We start from the raw sequence: 22,144 nt of genomic DNA, 5'->3' as shown, positions 1-22,144 counted from the left end.
ATCATCCGAAAAGTTCTTTCATGCCTGTTTGCAGTTCATCTCTGCTCCTACCCACCACTCTAGACAACCACCACTCTAGGCAACCACTTATCTGTTTTCTGTCTCTATAAATTTGCCTTTTCTAGATGTTTTATATCTAAAATAGAAATTTTGTTATTATTTCCTTGCTGGAAACTCTAAAGTACCCTCAATTTTTCCTCTACCCTCTGTAGAAAGTACAAATTCCTTAAAAAATAGACCAGCTTAAAGAAGGACTAGTCTTTTTTTTTTTTTTTAATAGGAGTACAACTGATTTTGTTAGTCTTCATTCTTTTCTGTGCTAGAAGAATGAAATCCAATATTTCCTGTAGGATGGTGAGGTGAAAATGGGAACTAGCTTGTTTCAGGAACTAATGCTTTAGCTGTGGACTTAATGGGGCACCTGGGTCTATTGTTAAAAAAGGAATGGAAGTACAGAAAATAAAATAAATAAAGTAAAATAAAAAACAGTACCTCTTGGCAAAATAAAAAGAAAGGAAGTAATAACTAAAAAGAATAAAGATAAGGGATGGTATCAAGAACATAGTTGCAATCTTTAGGAAATTAGCCAAGGAGATACGACAGGTCCACAGTCATGCAATCACCTGGTGGCTGAACCAGGCAAAGAAGAGATGCAGTAACGTGAAGACTGAGGCCTGAGCACTGGGAGAGCATAGTGTGGCAGGGAACCTAGCAAGCTGATATGGAGGAAGTCGCATTCCTCATTTGGGACAGTATGACTAAGAAGTAAACCAAACTACTAAGGAGCCTGAGCTAAGAAATTTGGTAATTTCCACGCTTTTCCTGATCTGGCCCTCTTTGCTCTTCCACCCTCACAATATTGCTATGCACTGCAGCCATTATAAACCTCCCCAGGATCCTGATAGAGTTACCTCTAGACCCTATCACCAGCCCCTAGTGCTCCTTCTGGCTACATCACACTAAACATCGCTCTGCATCTAACCCTAATTGTCTAAATTCACTCACTTCAACTGGGACATCTAAATATCCTTTTTCTGAGCTCAATCTCAATTTTTGATAAATCATAGTAAATTGTCCCCCAAGTCCGTGCACTTTCCATCTAATAGCACTCTTCTCTCTGGTTTTCATACTGAGATTATTTTCCTGTGTCTAATCCATTAGACAGAAAGTCTCCTGAGTTTAGATACTGTGTTTCATTCTCTTAATGGGTCCCCAGTGCTTATCACAGCAAATGGCATGCAATTAAGGCTTTACCTCTAAGGAGCTGAAAGAAGTGTAAATAATTATAATAATAACCATTATTTTAACATTTTAAAAAATAATTATAGGTATAAATAATTTAAAAGCATTTTACAGGGGAAGTCCTGGTGGCTTAGCAGTTTAGCATTGCCTTAAGCCCAGGGCGTGATCCTGGAGACCCAGGATCGAGTCCCGCGTCGGGCTTCCTACATGGAGCCTGCTTCTCCCTCTGCCTATGTCTCTGCCTCTCTCTGTGTCTCTCATGAAAAAATAAATAAAATCTTAAAAAAGGTCATTTTACGTACAATATGCAATTTTAAGTGATATCTAAAGAAATGCAAACAATAGATTTTTAAATCTTTCTCCTCAATCTTTATTGCAACCATATAATTCTAGTTTTCCTCGATGCAGCAGTAATATACTCCAAATTTTCCTTGGCTTATTGTCCTTATTCTGAGCTCTTTAACATATTGATCTTTATTACTCCTTTCTTTGATAGGGTCATATCTCCCTTGATGAAGAAAAGGCTTGACAGCCTTTCTCGATCTTGTGTTATCACCTACTTGAAGTGGAATTCCAAAATTATTGGTCCTAGTCCTTGTTTGAGGTCCAGTTCCTTATGTTGATTTCAGTGAAACTTGAATTGTTACTAACAAGCTTCTTTCTGCTGATGCCAGGAAAGGCCTTAGGCCTTCCCTAAAATTCTAGCATCTCTTACATAGTTTGTGGTACTCTCCAGCTTTTGCCATCACTAGAGCAGTTTAAAAAAAATCCTAAGCATGATAAACCTACATTTACAAGAATAACATCAGAAGGAAGTGTCTGTCCTCAACTGATCACTTCTCTGACCTCTGATATCTGCAACAGACCAGACACAATGTCGCAGGCTCCTATCTCTCAAAGACTCAACTTTCTTTAGAAGATGACATCTAAGTACGTTAAAGTCGATTTTAAAGGGAACGGATGAGTTCATTTCCGGTTGCTTTTCTTAATCAATCCATACATCATGTGACTAATTCTGAATGCCGTTTTACAGGTATAAAACAAGGAATCTGTGAGTAGGGACGGGGACTTACAAAGTGGGCCTGGATGGAGAAGATACTAAGGATTAAGCTCTAAAGCACTCAGATACTTACAGTTAAGGGAAACCACCAGGGAGAAAGTCAGTCAAAAAATTCAAGGAGGATCAACCACTACAGTACAAGAAAACCAGAAGGGCATGATGTCCCAGAAAACAAAGAAAGGGTTTCAAAAATGAGGGAGTGTTCAACTATACCCTTTACTGCTTAGTATTCAAGTAATAGGACTTTGAAAGAAAAAAAAAGAAAAAAGAAAGAAAAAAATAGGACTTTGGATACCAACCCTCTGTTGGATAGGTCATTTGGAAATCTTCTGTTCAAGAGGTTGCCTTTTAGTTTTGTTGATTATTTCCTTCACTGTGCAGAAACTTTTTTTATTTTGATGTGGTCCCAATAGTTTATTTTTCTTCTATTTCCCTTGTCTCAGGAGACATTCTAGAAAAATGTTGCTACAGCTAATGTCAGAGGCATTACTGCCTGACTCACTTCTAGGATTTTTATGGTTTCAGGTCTCACTTTCAGGTCTTTAATCTTTATTACATTTATTTTTGTGCATAGTGTAAGAAAGTGGTCTAGTTTCATTCTTCTGCGGCAGCTGACCAGTTTCCCCAACACCATTCATTGAAGAGACTTTTTCTGCTTGTCTATCCATTCCTCCTTTGTTGAAGATCAATTGACTATTTAATTGTGTGTTTATTTCTGGGTTTTCTATTCTGCTTTATTGATCTACGTGTCTATATTTGTGTCAGTGCCAAACGGTTTTGATTACTAAAGCTTCATAATATAACTATCCTGTGATCCAGCAACCACACTACTGGGTATTTACCCAAAAATTCAAAAATACCAATTCAAGGGGATAAATGCACCCCGATGTTTATTTTAGCACTATTTACAATAGCCAAACTATGGAAGCAGCCCAAGCGTCCATTGATAGACAAATGGACATCTTCTTAGATGTGGTATATATACACAAAGGACTATCATTCAGCCAGGGTAAAAGAATGAAATCTTGTCATTTGCAATATGGATAGAGCTAGAGAGTATAATGCTAAGTGAAACAAATTAGAGAAAGACAAAAACCACATGATTTTACCCATATGTGGAATTTAAGAAATAAACCAAATGAGCAAAAGAAAAAAAAAAGAGAGAGAGAGAGAGAGAGAGACAAACCAAGAAACAGACTCAACCATAGAAAACAAACTGAAGGTCACCAAAGAGGAAGTAGGTGGGGGGATGGGTAAAACCGGTGCTAGAGATTCAGGAGTGCACTTGTCATAATGAGCCCTGGGTGATGTGGGAAGTGGTGAATCACTATATTGTACACCTGAAACTAATATTACACTGTATGTCAACTGCACTGAAATTGAAAAAAAAAATAACATGTGGACTGAGCATTGACCACAAAATTTGCCAGACAAGATGCATTACATAACTTTCAGCCTCAATCGCCTCGTCTGCCAAATAAGGATAATAACAGAACCCCTTTCATGAAGCTGTGTGAAGGATTCAATAAGATAATAATACGTGAAAGCACCTAGCATCATGCCAGTCATGGGCAAGTACAGAACGCTGAGTAGCTTGGATCATAGACCTTATAATGTTTTATTGAACACAGGATGCCTGTCAACTGCATGAGAGCAAATTGGGCTTGAGAAGGGTCTAGTGCGAAGGGAAAAATACAGAAGTGATTATAGTGCAGGGGAGAAGCTAGAACCAAAGACAATGAAGAGAAAAATATCTTGGGTAGGGTAAGTCCCATCCTTGGATTATACAATTCGTATGACTTTGTGTTATATCCTATTTCACAACTAGTAAGCATGCACTATTTAAACATTAAGGTTTGGAAAGCATTTGAAAACAACAACAAATTTCCATGAAGAACAAATGGTATATGAAGTTTATTTTTCTAAATAAGCTTAACATCACAGATTAAAATTACATTCTGATCTCTTACACTAGCAGAACAGATATTTCTTGCTTCTGATACGTTGTGTAACTCCACAATTTTATGATCAGGCCTTTTCAATTCTTTGCATAGATAATGATAGATTTATTATATAGTTCTTGTGGTCTGTGATATACATAGATTTATTCCACTTGGCTAATTTTGTAGCCAATGGCCTTATGATCTTATAGGATTTCCTCTATTTTTTTTTCTCGCCTCACCAGATTTTCAATGAGCTATGTGATTGGTCCACGGTAAATGCCTTAACCAATGGCATATCTTACAAAATAGCTCAAAGCAATTTGTTCTATTAGAAGTGCGTATTGATAATAAAGTACTGGGTAGAGATTTTACAAGACATCATGATCATATTTAAGTTAGATTCTGGGTAAAGTATGATAAAAAATAGAATTCAGTGCTGTAATAAGCTGAGTTTGTCCTTAAATAATGCATTAGTGTGAATCATTTCCTTCTCTTTGAATTTTTAGAGTTTTTATGGACTCTCTAGTCTTTAAATTCTCTGTTCATTTTTGCTTACTACTCTCTTCTATTATTGAGATAAATCTCTTAAGTTTTCTACTTTTCCAATTTAAAAAAAAAAGTCCTGATTTTAGGAAGCCTATCCTTATGCATTCTTTCATAGCGCTCTTGTGCTTATTTTCTGTCTTAACATTTACCCAGGAAATTTGGTTTGGGAAGCAAAACATAAATGCTTTCATTTATATAGGTCTGGAAACACGACCAAAAGATTAAAAGTAATGGTTCACTTGCAAGAAACTGAGTTGTAGCAAAACTTATTTGCTCAAATATATAGCTTATGTCTTATCAATTTATTCTAGGTAAGGTTTTTATTCTAAAATAAATTCAGAACTGATATAGTAATGGAAAACTCAGATAAATCAGTTTCTGAAACTGCAAAGCCAGCTGGAATTTACCTCCTCTACATTTCTCCAACTACTCTTTTAGATTTTTTTTTTTTTTTTTTTTTTTTTGGAAAATTTAGAAAACAAAACTGAAGGTAGTGAGTTCAAAGAACAGAACTTAAATACCTAGTGAGCCCACACTCACCTCGGTGAATCAATGAATCCCTGTACGGATTATAGGAAGTTGGCAATTCAAATGCCCTTACTTATACATAGTGTGTGCTGAACATTCCAAATTACTGATTATTCAGTGATAGCTGGCCATTTCTAAACAGAGATTTCCAGGTTCTGAATGTTTAAAAAAATGAAAAATATCCTAATCTTCATACAAGCCAAAAATCTAATGCTAAACGATTTCCCACAAATATCATTCAGTCAATTGCCAATCCACTGGGAAAATAAACAAAATTTTTAAATGACTTTTTTTGCAGCTAAAAACTAATAATCACTAACACAGACTCGGGACATGTTATCACATGGGACACATCAGATGTGTCCCAAATCACATATTTGGTGGTCTATTTTAGTTCTTGACTCCACAGACGGGAGAGGGAGGCAGGGAGGAGTATTCACTAATGTTTTTCATCAGTCTTTCCTCACTCTCCTGTTGAGAACATTGTCAGTTGAAAACTCAGAGAGGGTCAAAATTTTAGTTAATTCAAGTATTTCCGAGTAGGAGTACACTTCAGCCTCCCAGAAGGAAAACAGGGTTCTTTGGACATAAATTCTCCAGAGAAAATGAGCATTTTATTATTATTATTATTTTATTATTAGTTGGATAACTTTTGGTAGCATTTATTTTTTTGGTTGACATTTCCTGAAAATCAGGCCATGTCTCCTAATACTTGATTCTAACCATTTTTTTTTTTTCAGTTAAAAGCCATTTAAGCCATTCTTTGACTATCCAGCTACAAGTATTAGTATAGGACATATTATGCCAGAGGAACACTTTAAAAGTTCTGTTTACCCTCCTACTTCCAGAAGCACACAGGGAACGTGTAACTATTCCACACTTTCCTTTGGGTACAGAGTTCTGTCTGCAAGGTTTCAGCTGGAACTTGACTTTGGTTGATTTTCAACTTAGCACTTCCTTTATTCATCCAGTCCCCTCACCTCTCCCCTTTTTCACTTGCTCCTACTACAGTTGGCTGTTTACAGGCTCAGGCCTCTACTAGGCTACAAATCTTGGGCAACTCAACACCCATGGCATCTTAATCTGTATGTGCCTTAACCTTGAGGACAGCTCAATGTCTGCTAAAACTATGCTAAATTTGTCAGCTTTTTAAAGGATGATCATAAGTTCCCTCTTTCTTATTTCTCAGATTTAAAATCCCAATTTTTCAGGTGTGTCCATGTTCTGCCATCTTTGCCTTTGGCCTCCGAAGGCTGCCAACACATTACTTTTCCCTGTTCTCAGGGAAACAGCCTTACAGCTTGTACGTCAGAGGGAGAGAATGCATCGTGAGGAGACAGATAGCAATCCTGGGAAGTGCAGAGTTGCTTACAAATCCAAACTACATCAGGTCAACAAAAACAAAAGCAGAGGATATAGCACTATTCTCTAACGATCTAGGTCCACCCTGGGAGCATAGAGTCTTTCCTTTTCAGCCACTAATGGTCCCAGCAGGTCAGAAGCGAGTCCTGGCACCGGCAGCAGCTGGTGAGCGTGCTCCCTGCACCTCCCAGGAACTACTGCCTCCCTCTGCCTTTCTCAGCCCTCACTCTCATTCTGGTACCGGGTTTGTTTTCTGCTCAATTCACACTACCCTGCCATACTGCCTCCCTTGCTCTTTGCCTTAATGTCTCCTGTGGGTGTTCTTGTCCGACAGAAATCTAGAAATTCTGGCGGCAAAGTGGGCACTTGGGCATTAAATGGCCAAACAGAGTTAGTGAAATGCAAGATTTCTGGTCCCAGGTGCAGTCTCTGAAGCCGTGGAATATCTCATCTTTCAACCAAAGGTTTGTTTTTCTATCTGGTTATAGGCCCTTTCATCTGAATGCAGAAGTTACATTTCTCCTGTGTGGCACTCAGAAGTCATAGCCATATATATCTATGACAGGCGAAACCCCCAGTGAGTCCATGTTCTTTCAAAGTCTCTGAAACTACTTCTGACATAGGAACTAACCCTCAGGAAAGGAGAGTCAGCCCCAGAACATTCCCATTTAGGAAACAACTTTCAGCCCATTTATTGAGTCACTTTATAAATTGTTTTCATCTGATTAAGAAACAGAATGCAAAGATCTTACAGATATGATGTCTACATTGTCATAAGCCCAGAAGGAACTTGGACAGGTCACTCAGGATGTTCTCATCCCTTTGTTCAGTCCCCATAAATTATTCCCCCCTCACAGCTACCACATTTTCAAAACGACCAAAAAAGTCCTTCCACATAAAGCTTCCTAAGCCATGCACTGTACTGTCATCTCCTGGCATCTACCCCACACCCCCCTCACCTGCCCCTGCTCATATCCATATTGCGATTCTCAAAGTGCTACTACAATCGATTCTTCGTTTTAGGCATTGCTAAAGGTAGAGAGCCGTTGGGATCCTACCCAGGAAAACAGTTCTTTCTATGTAGCCTCGTTTCTATAACCTGTCTCCATATATTCTCAATTTCTGAACTTCTTAGATGAACCAGTAGGGTTCATAACTGATGATGGATACCTGTGCTCTTCGGTGGCACATGCATCCATCCTGTGGTTTAACACTGCAAGAAATGATCTCGTAAAACTAATGGCCCACTGGGAAGGGGCAGGTAAACTTGCATCATGAGGAATCTAATACTCTTCTCTACATATATAATAAGTTATTTTAATGAGTGAAGTGGGTTTGAATACTTAAACTCTGAATAGGCCTTGCAAATTGTTCCCTGAATTTAAAGCAATATTCCATATGCAATTCAAAATCTTAGAGGCTTGTTTTCAATGGCTGCTTCCTGCCTGTGGAGTATAAAAAGTGTTCGAACCAATCACTTCTAAAAGCACACATAGATAGAAGGGCTTTAATGTAGATATCAGAAGAAACATAAAAGAAATATATGAAAGGATGACATTGTGATGATAAGAAATAGTTGGTTGCAAGACTTTTCAAGTAGATTATGCAGAAGCTGGCAGAGCTTCTGTTTATATTCCAAAAATGATCCACTAAGCAGATTTCTATCTTCATGGTAAAAAAAAAAAAAAGTGTTGAAAATGAGGTCAGTAGGTCCGAGCACAGGTAAATTATAGCATTCTCTGACATTTTAAAGTGATTTCAGAGAAAATACAGTTCTTTATCTACCACAGCAGCATCGATGAAACCAATTATAAACAAAGAATTATAGACCTTTCTCAACTGACTGATAAACTTTCAACCAAGCAGAAGCGTCCTGATAACATCACTGACTTAGGGTTTCCTAGCTTCTTTTTTCACCTTTTCAGTGACAAGAAATCTGTTCCAACATATTATTTCAAAATTGTCCTCCCATTGACTCTCAGTCAAAGTTGTAATGGAAAATAAGAATGCGCTCTTTGCCACACAGTGGCCCCTTAAATGTGTACAATAGTACCGGCCAGCACCGAGTCATTTCAGTTTAGACTGTCACCCAGATCCCTCAACTGTTTCTCAGGTGAAAGTAGCTCCTAGACTTTTAAGCATTTTAACAAATGACTCAACATTTAACAAACTTCTACTAATCAATATTCTTTAAAATGGGGCTCAGAGGGGCTCCCAAGTGGCTCAGTCAGTTAAGTGTCCTACTCTTGGTTTCGGCTCAGATCATGTTCTCAGGGTCACGAGGTTGAGCCCTGTGTCAGGCTCTGTGCTGGACACGGTCTGCTTGTGATTCTCTTTCTCCCTCTGACCTCTCACTTGTGCTCTCTCTCTCTCTCTGAAATAAATAAATCTTTAATAAGAAAAAAAGAAATGAGACTTAGACGAAACCATGTGGGGTCTAACCAGTGAAAAAGCAATTAGGAATTATCAAGTCGATCTGGAATCCTACACGTATGAATTCAGTCAAAGGTTGCATTAATTTCATTTTTGTAACTGTGAGATCCTAAAAAAAATATATATATTGATTTTATATATATATATATATTTTTTTTTTTCTTGGTTCTTGACATGGGTTCCTAAATTCCTTGGAATTACCTAGGTGACAGGAATATACTTTTGTTCTACTGAGGTGACTCTGAGTGGGCTTCTGCATGGGAGCTGGTCACCAGAAAAACCACCCCACAACCAGAAGCTTGGAATTTTCAACTTCTCCCCCACTGTCCACTCTGGAACTCTCCAGAGAAGGAAGAGGGACAGGAAATGGAGTTAATAATTGATCATCCCTCTTTTAGGAAGCCTCCATAAGAATCCCAAAAGTATGGGGTTTGGAGAGATACACCAGGAGGGTAGAATGTCCAACTGTACAGGACACACACTTCTGTGTTCAGGACCCTACCAGACCTTGCTCTGCTTATCTCTTCCTCTGACTCTTCATCTGTATCCTTTACCATATCCTTTAATAAACAAGTAAATGTAATCCCTGAGTTCTCTGAGCCCTGCTTAGGGAACTCATTGCACCTGAGAAGGGGCTTGTGGGAACCTCCAATCTGTAGCCTTCTTAGACAGAAGTTCTAGGCAACTGGAAGACCTACTACCTGCAATTAGCATCTGAAATGGAAGGCAGTCTTGAGGGATTCAGCCCTCAACATGTGCAATCGGTTGCTAGCTCCAGGTAGGTAGTGTCAGAATCGAATTAAGTTTTAGGACATCCACTTGGTGTCAACAAATTGCTTGGTGTCAGAAACCCCACACATCTGGTGCCAGGAGTATTATGAGTGTGGCAGTTGTGTGAGAGTAAAGGAGAAACTCAGGAGAGGCATCTGGAGGGCTTTCCAAATCAGTAACCTAGGCATACCTGGTTGTTCTGTGAATTTCTCTCCTAATAAAACACTTTGATTGTTTTCATTTGACGTTCTGTGAAATGACATTTTAAAAACTTTTAACCTGTTTTTTCTATGACTGTGTTCTTAGTAGTTGAGAATTTTCGACTCCTTCCTTTCTGATTATAATGGACAGCTCCAGATCTTCACGTACTGTTCCATTAAGTCTACAGCTTGAGAGAGCCAGTCCTCGTTCCCTCCCCCATTGATCTTGGCTGTAGTTGTGGCAGCCAATGAATTGATTGAACCAGGAGATGGGCATATGCTCCGAAGTCCCAGTTGTTTTTTTTTTTTAAAGAGATGCTATTCTCATCAAGTGGTGAAACTATAAGATGCTGGACCCATCATTGTAGTATGCCTCGTATGAATAAAACCAGTCTGTGATGAAAAGCAAGACCTGCTTCGGCCATGTTCAACATCCTGTGTCCAAGTGTCCCTGAGGTTTAGATGCACCCTCAGGTTCTCCAAGGGTGCATGAACTCGGAAATTCATTAAAAAGAAAAAGAAAAGCCACTTTGCCAAAAACAGCAACAACAACAACCCACAAGTCCTAAGTGATATATAGATTTTTCTGTGTTAAGCTTTTACGTATTCCCCCCCACTCAACCGATGTCCTGTATGAGCTTTCTGCTGCTGCTATGACACAGACATGGTGCCTGGAACAACACACACTCATTATCTTACAGTTGTCCAAGTCAGAAATCCTACCCAAGCCTCCCTGGCTAAAGTGAAGGTGTTGGCAGGACCATGTTCCTCGCTGGAGGCCTTAGGGGAGAATGTTTTCTTACCTTGTCTAGCATCTGGGGACCATCTGTACCCCTTGACTCAACTCTCCCTGCCTTCATCTTCAAAGACAGCAACCCGGCCTCTCTGTGACCATTCCTCTGAGTGACATCTCTCGCTGGCCCTGACCTCAACTGGGAAAGGTTCTTTTAAGGATTTGTGATTCAGTGGGACCTTTCTGGTTAATCCAGAATAATCTCCTCACCTCAGAGTCCTTAATTGTAAGCACACTTGCAGAGTCCCTTTTGCCATCTCCTGTAACATCCTCACAGGTTCTGGAAGCTGGGCATGGACATCTTGGGAGGGTGTGGGGGAGGATTATTCTGCTGATCGCTAAAGATGAAGCCAGTATTCCATCTCTCACATCAGTCATTCAGCAATGCGAATATATTAAACAGGAGAAGCCAGACACTCTCCACATTAATAGCAGCCTGTTAATCAACATTATTTGAGACCAACTGTTCAATTTAAAATGACTCCTTCAAGATCATTTTTCTGGAAAGGCAGTTTCTGCTGCTTTTATCTTTTTTTCTGAAGATGAGCTGGAAGGTTCTTACTGGATGTATCCGGCCTACACTCAGAATGCAATCTTGGAGATGTAAAATTAAAAGTATTTTCATACCCACAGACTTGAAGCCTGCGGCTGCTATCATTCCTGAGTATAGAGAGTAAACACAGCATCTCTCTTTGTTTTACTAATTGCTTTGTTTCCCCAAGCTGCTAGCACAACATCTGCCGGGCCAGAATGCACTCCTTGCACACACCAGAGAACCACTGCCCGCCAGATAAACGACCTACGCTCCACGGTGTGAGGGCAAGTGCTTTCCAGGCACTCAGCAGGCAGCTATCAAGAGGCAAAAGAAGAGAGCTATCAAGTAGAAATAAAGCTGACACCCCCACGCCTCCCCAGATCTTTACAATGGTTATGGAGCTGTTGATTCTGTTAGGATCTCACACTGTCTGCGATTTTATTGATTTTGTTTTTCAATAGAACTGTTAAAGATTACAATCCTCAGATAGGCAGACTGTGGGCAGATGCTCATATGCTCACACACAGTTCTGCCAAGATATTTTTACATCTTTCTGCACATAAAACAAAATGAAGACATGTGTTAGAGATGCATGCTATTGGTAACCCCCTCGAAGATAGGAGTTTGTTGTATGCTCATTTCCTGGAGGAATTACTAAAACAACTCCACCTAGAAAAAAGAAGAGCACTTCCAAAGTAAGACAGATTAGCTTCGGAGGCACCTTATAAAACATCCCTAATTACTAAAAACCCATCGAGACTGCAATTTGGGTCATCATATCCAAATGTCATCCCTGCTATTTCTAATTCAATGTAAACTTCTTGTCACATCTACTGGTTAAGCATCAAGATACAAAATGCTGCAACAGCTTATGCTCTATTGATGTTCATTCATCTACTGGGCATCAGAAAGGCTCATTTCAAATATGGCATGAAAGAGAGAAGTAAGCAAAAAAAACACAAACTTGAAGGAGACTTGGAATAAATTGCCTCAAGAAAAATGCTAAAAAAGGAAAAAGCACAAAACCATAGCCTTACCTTGGGAGACTTAGGCAGTCCCACAGCCCTGTCTTCGGGGAAGGTGAGTGGGGTTAACTTTGTCTCCTCCACTGAGGGATGTTTGGGAGGGCGAGGCGGGGGGTGAGAGAAAGAGCTTTCATATCTTCGCATCATGTAATATTGTTCTTCGGTGATCTCTTCTACCAAAGTCCTGACGAGAAATGATCCTGTGTCCCTAGAAAAACTATTGACTAACTGAACAGTCATATTTAAGCGGCTGACAGGAATTTCCCAGCACTCCCTGGGGTTGGCAAAGCCACTGATGAGTAGGTAAGAGTCTGTGATAGCTTCCTCCAATCGCAGTCCCGGGGTAGCTGCCAAAATGTCTTCTTCAATGGAAAGGTCTCTCACAGATACCTTCACGTTGAAGGGCAAGCAGAACTGTGCACAGAGCTCAGAGATCTGGTACTGTTTCTTATCATGAATCACCTCTACGAAACCTCCTTCCATGTACAAAGGGAGCAGTGTTGCCTCATAGGATTTTTTGAGGATTTTTTCACAGGCCAACACATTCACCACTTTTTTTATTCCCTCACAAAGGACTTCAGTCGTCTCTGAGTGATGCACTAGGAACTGGTCCCCAACAGATACGGATGACAGCTCGTCATGAGGGGGATGAAAGGCTTTGGTGGCCACCACGTGGAGAGGCTCCTTTTCACTCTTTGCTATCTCAAGGTCATAGGCAGTTGGGAACTCCCGAGGTCGCCGCTTGAATTTGCCTTTATAGCTAGTGGGGATCAAGAAGTGCCTTTTAGGAAAATTGCTTCGAATTTCTGAAGCTAAGATCCTTGATGCCTGGTACTTTTTATGGATCACAATGGTTTTCCCAGGCTTTAAAATGCTTCTGGGCAGCTGGTTTCCTTGAGGTGCCTCTATGACTTCAGCCACTATGGGGAACTCTTTACTGGTCATTTCATAGAGATCTTGTGTAGATAATAGCTGAAGAAACCAGTTGGCATCATAACTGTCAGTAATGTCTTTGACTTCAACATCTAAACTGGGGAGGATGCGGACTATATCCTTTCGGACTGAAAAAAAAAAAAGACTATGATATTTTGTCCACCGAAATGTTGCTCTGAGATAGTATTAGAACCTCTCCTGGTGCCATAGATAAATTCCATTAAAACAAAAGTCAGATGTTCATGATATAACATTTCTTATATATGACTCTCTTTATCTCACATTTTAAAATGAAGTAGGTCATATGTAAAATCAACACCCATAAGCTCACTTGTGGGTGAGCTTAAAAAAGAGGTATTAACTGGTCCCTTGGAGCCCTGTGAAGCTTATCAAAATCTCAACCTCCTCACTACAACCTGAGGGTAACCATTCTCCTGATTCTAGAGTTGATCATTCCCATTTTAAAAATAGCTTTAGCATGCATGACATAGATAAATATATGTGCATGTGTACAAATGCATATCTTTGTGTGTATATATCTCTTTCAGAAGGTTTATAATATCATTTGAAGTCATGCTCTTGAGGTCCAGCCATAACCTATGAAAGTATCTTAGAGGACGGTTTCAGTACTTCAAATAAGACCCTTCCTGCATAAGGCCAAAAACATGCATTCTTTACACGAAATTGTAACCTCTTGCAGAACAACACTGCAAGATCAGGGGATATAAGGTACTTATGATTAATATATGGAAGTGAACAAGATGAAATCCTTTTCCAATGTGATAGTTATTCTTTCTCTGCTAATGTTCCATTAATACCTGGATAAAAAAGGAATGTCACAAGATGGGTCACAGTCAGAGGAGCAATTTAGCCATTTAGATATGCTGGTGGGGTGCTTACCAAATGTATTCTTTGCCTAATGTGGCACGGGGGACTAATAAATCTCTAATTCTTTCTAAGCACCCACTATCCTAAAAGTCTTTGTTTGAGACTACAGAGACACTTAAAAGACTGTCCTAAAATTAGTCATCTGCTGTCTATGCACTATCCCACATGGATGGTTATGGTAGTCTTGAATTAGAAATAAAGTTACTATTAAGAGGATTGTATAACAGTTTATATTTTCTTGACATTTCCTACCACCAGCATTTTCATGATCCATTGTCTTTTCCCAGTATCTCCAGCCACCCTTCTGTCAGCACACTTTCTGCCTTGCATGCTTTTGGAAACAAATAATTTGAGATTTTGAAGACAGAATTTTCTCTTAAAAAGCATTACCTATATTATTATTTCTTATATTATTATCTTTATGCACCATTTGGAAACTATAACTTTATAATTTGTCATATTACTTGCAGATGCTGTGTAACAGAGTTCCTGAGGACATAACACGAAAAAGCATTATTTTATTTTCTTGAATAGAGAACAGAAAAAAGAAAAAAAATCAATGATTGTCCATAGGGTGAAAGTCTGTAAAAATTCTTCATTTAAAAAGATAAAAAGAAAAAAATAATAAAGAGAGAAACGCCTGGGTGACTCAGTGGTTGAGCATCTGCCTTTGGCTCAGGGTGTGATCCCAGTACAGAGAATTGAGTACTGCATTGGGTTCCCTGCGGGTAGCCTGCTTCTCCCTCTGCCTGTGTCTCTGCCTCTCTCTGTGTCTCTCATGAATACATAAATAAAAATAATAATAAAATAAAAGTACAAAGATAAAAAGAAGGCTAAAAGAACACTTCTTACCTTGGTCAATTCATTGTAGATAGTCTAGTATACCCAAACTATTAAGATCATTGATTGCTACAGACTACCTTACCCCCCAAGGTAATTAAAAAACTCTAAACTCTCAGCAAGTTGGATAGACACGAATGAGATTTAAGAATTGTAGAACTAGCACTAGGTAAGGATCATAGCCTCATGCCGTTTCTCAAGTTGAGGAAACAGCAAAACACTGGCAGAACAGATAACATTAAGGACTTTCTATGGACTCTAAATAGATCTATCAAAACACAGGGACCCTAGTGTAACCTAGACCCCAATCTATATTTGAGCACTATAGGTATTGTAGGTACAAGAGTCTTTGATTATTTTGTTGACCAATATATCACAACATCGCGAATGGTGCCTGGTACATAGTAGGTATTCAAAAACTGAATTGAATAAATTAAAAACTATTACCAGATCAATGTCCATGATTGAGTATTAAAGGATATGACCTGTTAAATAACTAGGCTTCTACATAACATTTCATTGGTAAAAAATGAATTTCTATGGCTAATACATCATAGAAAGTATTGTATATTTCATTTAAAGCCTATGCTCCGTTAGGTTGTAGTTTATCTTACTCAATGGCTTATTCGGTGCAACAAATATTTTTACTATTTAATTTCTACGAAACAACAATCTAGACATTTTAAGGTATGAAAATAATAACCATGAATATACCTTAGTAGAAGATTCAATAAGGAAAAAATAGTACATGCAGGAAAAATAAACGATTCTTCTTAGATCCACTAAAGAACTGAGGTTACAGGGCAAACTGTCACCCCCAAAATGAGAGAAATAGGTGAATATGGACTTACAGCTTATTGGGAGCAGAAAGTACCACTGGATCCAACAACTACTAAGAACACATTAAGGGTAATTAGCTACTTGCCAGAGACAAAGCCTAGACAACCTTGAAAGATAAAGCTTCTGGGGTCCAGGTTTAGGGGGATCCTCCCACACTTTCTTGAGTTTATTCCCAAGAGACCCACCAGTTTCTCAGTGTGAAGATCAGAGAAAAATCCCCTCATGCTTCTGGCAGAGTAATGGAAAAAGCCATAGCATTCAGTTTTCCTTAAGAAAGGTCTACCCTCAAGCAAAACTTTTTTACCACAGCCTAACCAACTTGGGTTTTACCAGAGTTTAACTGATGTAGAGGAAGGGAAATACCCAATTATAACTTCTATCTTTCCACATGGGGGAAGGGAAATACCCACCTCCAGCCCCCACTTGCCATATCCTATCTCATCTAAGGAGGCATGGGGAAGAAAGCGGAGAAGCACTTGTGAAGGGCACAGGGCACAGGGCCACTAAAAGAGCAGACTTAATTACAGGATTATAGAATGCATCTCCTCCCCTACACCTTCCTAATCCTATCAACAAGACCTCTGTATAGTAACAGGGGATTACAATCGAAGCATTTACACTTCTGTTTAAGAAGAGATCTCTAGGGAAAGACAACAGGGGAGACAAAAAACAAGGACACTGCATAAAATTTTAGCCTCTGACATCTAAAGCTACAGAAAACAGTAAATACAGACTAACTCACAGCAAGATAAACATAAAGCCTCACATTAAAGGCCTATTTGTCTCGGTTTCTTTTATCTGATACATCATGTCTAGCTTTCAACAAAAAATGATGGAGTATATTAAAAGGCAAACAAACAGGGTAGTCTGAAGAGACAAAACCAAACTCAGATATGCAGGGATTTTGGAATTTTCAGATTGGGAATTTAGAATACGATTAATATGTTAAGAGCTCTAATGGAAGTCATGGCAGAAAAGACGGCTAGCGTAAGCAGAGACATGGAAATTTTGTAAAGAATTAAAAGGAAATGCTAGGTATTAAAAACGCAAGAGATGTGGTGAAGAATGACTGATGGGTGCGTCACTAGAGTGGACATGGCTAAGGAAAGAATCAGTGAGCTCGGAGATATACCAAGATATATCAATACCTTAACTGAAAAAGCAAAAGAAAAAGAATGGAAAAAAAAAATGTACAAAACCAAAAAAAAAAAAAAAAAAAAAAAAAAAAGAAAGAAAAAAATGGAGGATACCTAAGCATTGTGGCGTAACTACGAAAGGTGTAACATGCATACCATAGGAATGCATACCAAAAGGAACACAAGAGAGAAAGGAACAGAGGTGATATTTGAACTAATACTGATGGAGAATTTTTCCAAAATTGAGGAAGCTTAGAAAACAGTAAGCTTGATAAATACCGAAAAAACCTACACCGAGACATATCATATTCAAACTGCAGGAAATCAAAGAAAAAAGAGAAAACCCGAAGGAGACAGAAGAAAAAAAAATATCTTACCTCTAGAGGAAGAAGGATAAAAATTGGATTGTACTTCTCTTCAGAAACCATTCAAGCAAGAAGAGAGTAAGAGGCATATTTATGGTGTTTCCAGGAAAAAAACCCCCACTAATCTAATATTCTGTCTCCAGCAAAATTATCCTTCAAAAGTCAAGGGTGACTGAATATGCCAGCCCCAAGTAAATCACTTTAGCACAGAGATTATTTTAAGCTAAAATCACCTGAAAAAAAGCAGGTGCAAGAAGGGTATTCTAATTTCTCTTTTGCTTCCTGAAAACAGAGATAAAGCTCCCATGTGAGAGATGCCTTCCCCATTCCAGGAGAGAAGAAATCTCCTTCTACAGGGAGTTAGAGCCCAGCGAATTCCGTCCAAACAGACCTGGTTAAAATAACTCTTACCTTCCGTTAGCCTCCTCACGTAGTTAGTTCAGTTACTTCACGGTTGCCTCTTTTGTTCAAACCAGTATAGAAGGATGTAGGTTTTGCCCTTTTGGGGGCTCCCCTTTCACATAAACATATAAATCCGTCTACTTTTCTCTACATCATCTGACTAATGTCAGTCTAATTCTCGGGCCCAGCCAAAAAGCCCTAAGAGATGATTGTCTCTACATATTTCCTTGAAAAACGAGTTTTGTCAATTCTAGGCTTGCAGTTTCTCAATTGCTAGTTCCTCCTACATTATTATCTAATAATAATAATAATTCATATATCTGTTGGAAATTGTCACTTTCTACGTTTGATTTCTCTGTCATTTACTTTCCAAGATTATACTTATTTTTTCCTCAAAAGTGTTTTCACATCTGATTGCTCAGGCAATTGTTTTGTTTATATTTTTGTATCACATTATACTCTTTACTATATAGTGATTATTAGATGCACTAATAATTTCCAAGCTTTGCCTTATTCTAGGCTTTTAAATTAAAATTTTCTTTATAGTTCATCCATTTGGTCTCAGTTTTCTTTACAAATATTCTGTGAATTATCTTTCCCTCCATTTATTCAACTTCATTTCAACTTAAGAGAAACTATACTGTAAATTTCCATTTTTGTTAGCTAGTTCTTCCCTGGTCCTACTGTTGTTTGTATTTATGAATAGAGAAAGTGCCTTTTGGGTTGCTCTCTAACATTTGTAGCAGAAAAAAAGTGTCATCATGACCTTCACTGAGAAATCAAGAGTCATTTAAAAAAGATATACTTACATTTAATATGGGTTTATTTGTAATACTTTTTCTTATATTTTTATATAATTTATAAAAAATGACTAGCCGTTTTCTTATACTGGATGATGCATGTTACCGAGTGTTCTTCATTGATTTTCATGATGGTTATTTTTATGTATCAACTTCACTGGGCTCTAATACCCAGTTATTTAATCAAACACAATTCTAGGTGTTTCTGTGAAAGTATTTTGCATATGTGGTTAACTTCTAAATCAGTTGACTTTGGGGAAAGGATGTTATCTTCCATAGTGTAGGTAAGATTCATCTAATCAGTGGAAGGCTTTAAAAGCAAAAACTGGCGTTTCCCAGAGAAGAAAAAATGCTGCCTCAAACTACAGCATCAGCTTCTGTATAGCCTTATAGCCTGTCAATCTGTCCTCTGGATGTTGAACTTATTAGCCCGCATAATTACATGAGCCAAGTCCCTAAAATTAATTAAGTAAGTAAGTAAATAAGTAGTACGTAATTTTTTCTTTAGTATACAATATAATTATATATAATATTATAAATATCTTCCGTTTCCCTGGAGAAACTTGACTGGTAAAATATTTACAGTTGGTAGTATAAGAATAAATATTTATAGTCGGTAGTATAAGAATAAATAAATACATATCTAAACTGTACCTTATACTGTTTGCTGTTTGATATTTCTATTAGCAATAGAATTACTTGCCTAAAGGAAGAAAATGAAATGGAAGCAGGTTAAAGTGCTCAGTGGTTCTAAATATCATATTAAGTCACAATATTTTCCTAGGCACATTAGGAGAAGCATCACTAATAAAAATTGAACCTATTATACAAACATAAATGATATCAACTTTGAAGTGATATATTCATTCATATATTCATTCACTTCAATGAAGTGAATATTCATTCTCCTTAGCTATTAAATTTGTAAATATGTTATCATAATAAATCAAATCTCGATATGGTGAGTGAAAAAGGAACTTTGTACTATGTAGTATATATACACAGAAACAAGTATTTTAGTTGCTTCATTCATTAATTCATGTATTTGATTTGTTCAATATTGAACACTTATTTTATCTCATGCATTGAGAAAATAAAAATAAATACATCAGAGACTGACTCTCATATAAATTATTGAAGATCATGTTTTGTTAAAAATATTGTTTATAAATTATACTTGGTTTTTTTTAAGACTTTATTTATTCATGAAAGACACAGAGAGAGGGTCAGAGACACAGGCAGAGGGAGAAGCAGGCTCCCTGTAGGGAACCCGAGGTGGGACTCGATCCCAGGACCCCGGGGTCACAGCCTGAGCCAAAGGCAGGCGCTCAACCACTGAGCCACCCAGGGGTCCTTAAATTATACTTATCTTTTAGCAATATTAGCAACCAGTTCTTTGAAGATTAGGTCCAGGAAAAGCTCTAGGCTGGGATTAGTTTAAGTAAGTAGTGAGGTTTATAGTTGAAGTATGTGGCTTTCCAACACTTTTTTCCCTCAAATTTACCATGAAGGCAAAAAAAATAAAAATAAAAAATAAAAAAAGAGAGAGAGACAGAGAAAGAAGAAAGAGAATGAGATTCAATGAATCTATAATGGACATCTGTAATTCTCACACTGAATGAAGATAGAGTTCAGATGAAAGGATGGTCAAAAATTTGGCAGAAGAGAAAAAGGAAAGCTTTTGTGCCTACGGAGCCACAGTTTAGTGAAAAGTCAGCCTTTTTTGCCCCATGGGACCTCCAAAAGACCCATAAATTGGAGGCCTAAGGCCCCTCTGACTGTGGATGAGAAGCTAGGAGTTGCCTGGATTTTGGAGAGGGCTTAACCACATGCCTCCAATTCTCTCCTGGGGAAGACAAGTGGTCACCCCCCCCCCCACCCCTCTTTGAAGGAAACCGTAGATACAGAGTCCCAGAATCTGGAATCTAGGAGGGGATGGGCAGAGGAGAAACAAGGGACTGAAAACCAGGAAGTCTAACCCTGTGGGGGAATGGTGAAACCCCAAGCTACTACCCCACAAGTTCTCAGAGAGACTCTTCTCCGCTGAAACTGAACAAGTCCTAGAAGAGAGGCTCAGGAGCCTGAGTGAGGGGATGCTCTGTATCGGAACTGGCACAGGGAAGCCGAAATTTCAGAAACAAAGAGCTTGTATGTAAATAGCACCTCACTTGTAATTAAAAAAAAAAGTGTCTCACCTATAGATATGAACAACTGGTAAATAATCATCAGGCATTTTAGGAAAACAGTTAATGAGAGTAACAGACCAAAAAAAAATTTTTTTTTTTTGAGAGAGAGAGAGAGAGAGAGAGAGAGAACGAATCTTAAGCAGGTTCTATGGAGCCAGGATGGAACCTGACTCAGGGTTCAATGTCATGACCTAAGCAGAAATCAAGAGTGGAACACTTAACCGCCTGAGCCACCCAGGCACCCCAAACCTTTTTTTCGAAAGCCCAAAAAGAGGCAGATAAAAGGCAAGGAATACAGAAAACTTTAAGAAATTGTACAATATTCTCAGGGAGATAAGATATTGCATTCTGAAAACAAGAACAGAGTAACATTTAAAACATGATGTAAGATATAACTCTTGGAAATTAAAAATATGATAGCTGAAATTAAAAATTCATTAAAACGGTTGGAAATGCAGTTGAGGAATTTTCCCTGAAGGTAAACCAAAGACAAGAAAGATGTAAAATAGGGAAGAAAATAGTCCTAGTTCAGTATGGGAGCTCCAACACAAGATTAGAAGTTACAGAAGGAGAAAAGAGGGAAAAAATAGTTGAAAGGAAACTATCAAAGAAATTATCTTAGAAGTGAAATATCTGAGTTTCCATACTAAAAAATGCCATCACAGTGAAAGAGCAGACCCAACCAGATGGTTTTGAATGGAAGTCCCAGGAAAACACTAATATAGATTAAATGCTTTCATCCCCCAAGTATTCATATGGTGAAACCTTACTCCCCAGTTTAATGGTATTAAGAGGTGGGGCCTTTGGGGAGTGATTAGAATTTGATGAGGTCAGGAGAGTGGTACTTCCATGAAGGGGATTAAAGTCCTCCTAATCCTGTAAAAAGTCAATGTCTTGAAAAATAGCAATATCTTTATATTACTTGGAAATTTAAATGCCAATACAAAAAGCAGGGACAAAATATTTAAAGCAGTTACTTCAAAGTAGCAGAATGTGGGAAAATTTGGGAATGGCCAGGGACATAAGATGTACTAATCACTTTTCTATAAATCTTATTACGACTATTTGACTTTTTGACTTTGATAAAAATCTAGATTACTTTTTTAAATAAAATGAAAGAAAGAAGAAGTATCAGAATACTGAAAGATCAGTGTTTGGGGGGTGGTTTTTGCTATTGATTTATCATTTATCGTACAATATTCGGAAACTGCTCTTCTGATACCACCTTTCTGCTTGGGTAAGATACGTCATGTATCTAAGCAAAAACGGTACCCTTAAATTTTGGAAGGCATTGAGGTTTTTACTTGAAACGAAAT

At 38.2% G+C, this 22,144-nt stretch overlaps 1 protein-coding gene across 1 annotated transcript in view; it reads right to left on the bottom strand.

The window, feature by feature from the left end:
• Positions 1-22,144, bottom strand: part of THEMIS (thymocyte selection associated) — a 174,523-nt gene that overhangs the window by 74,548 nt on the left and 77,831 nt on the right. Inside the window, exon 4 of the mRNA XM_026013424.2 lies at positions 12,451-13,499. Coding sequence (XP_025869209.2) covers positions 12,451-13,499 — 1,049 coding nt within the window. The remainder of the gene's footprint in view (positions 1-12,450; positions 13,500-22,144) is intronic.

This window comes from Vulpes vulpes, chromosome 1, assembly GCF_048418805.1.
Source record: "Vulpes vulpes isolate BD-2025 chromosome 1, VulVul3, whole genome shotgun sequence".
NCBI lineage: Eukaryota > Metazoa > Chordata > Mammalia > Carnivora > Canidae > Vulpes > Vulpes vulpes.
This window is presented reverse-complemented; position numbering and strand designations above follow the sequence as displayed.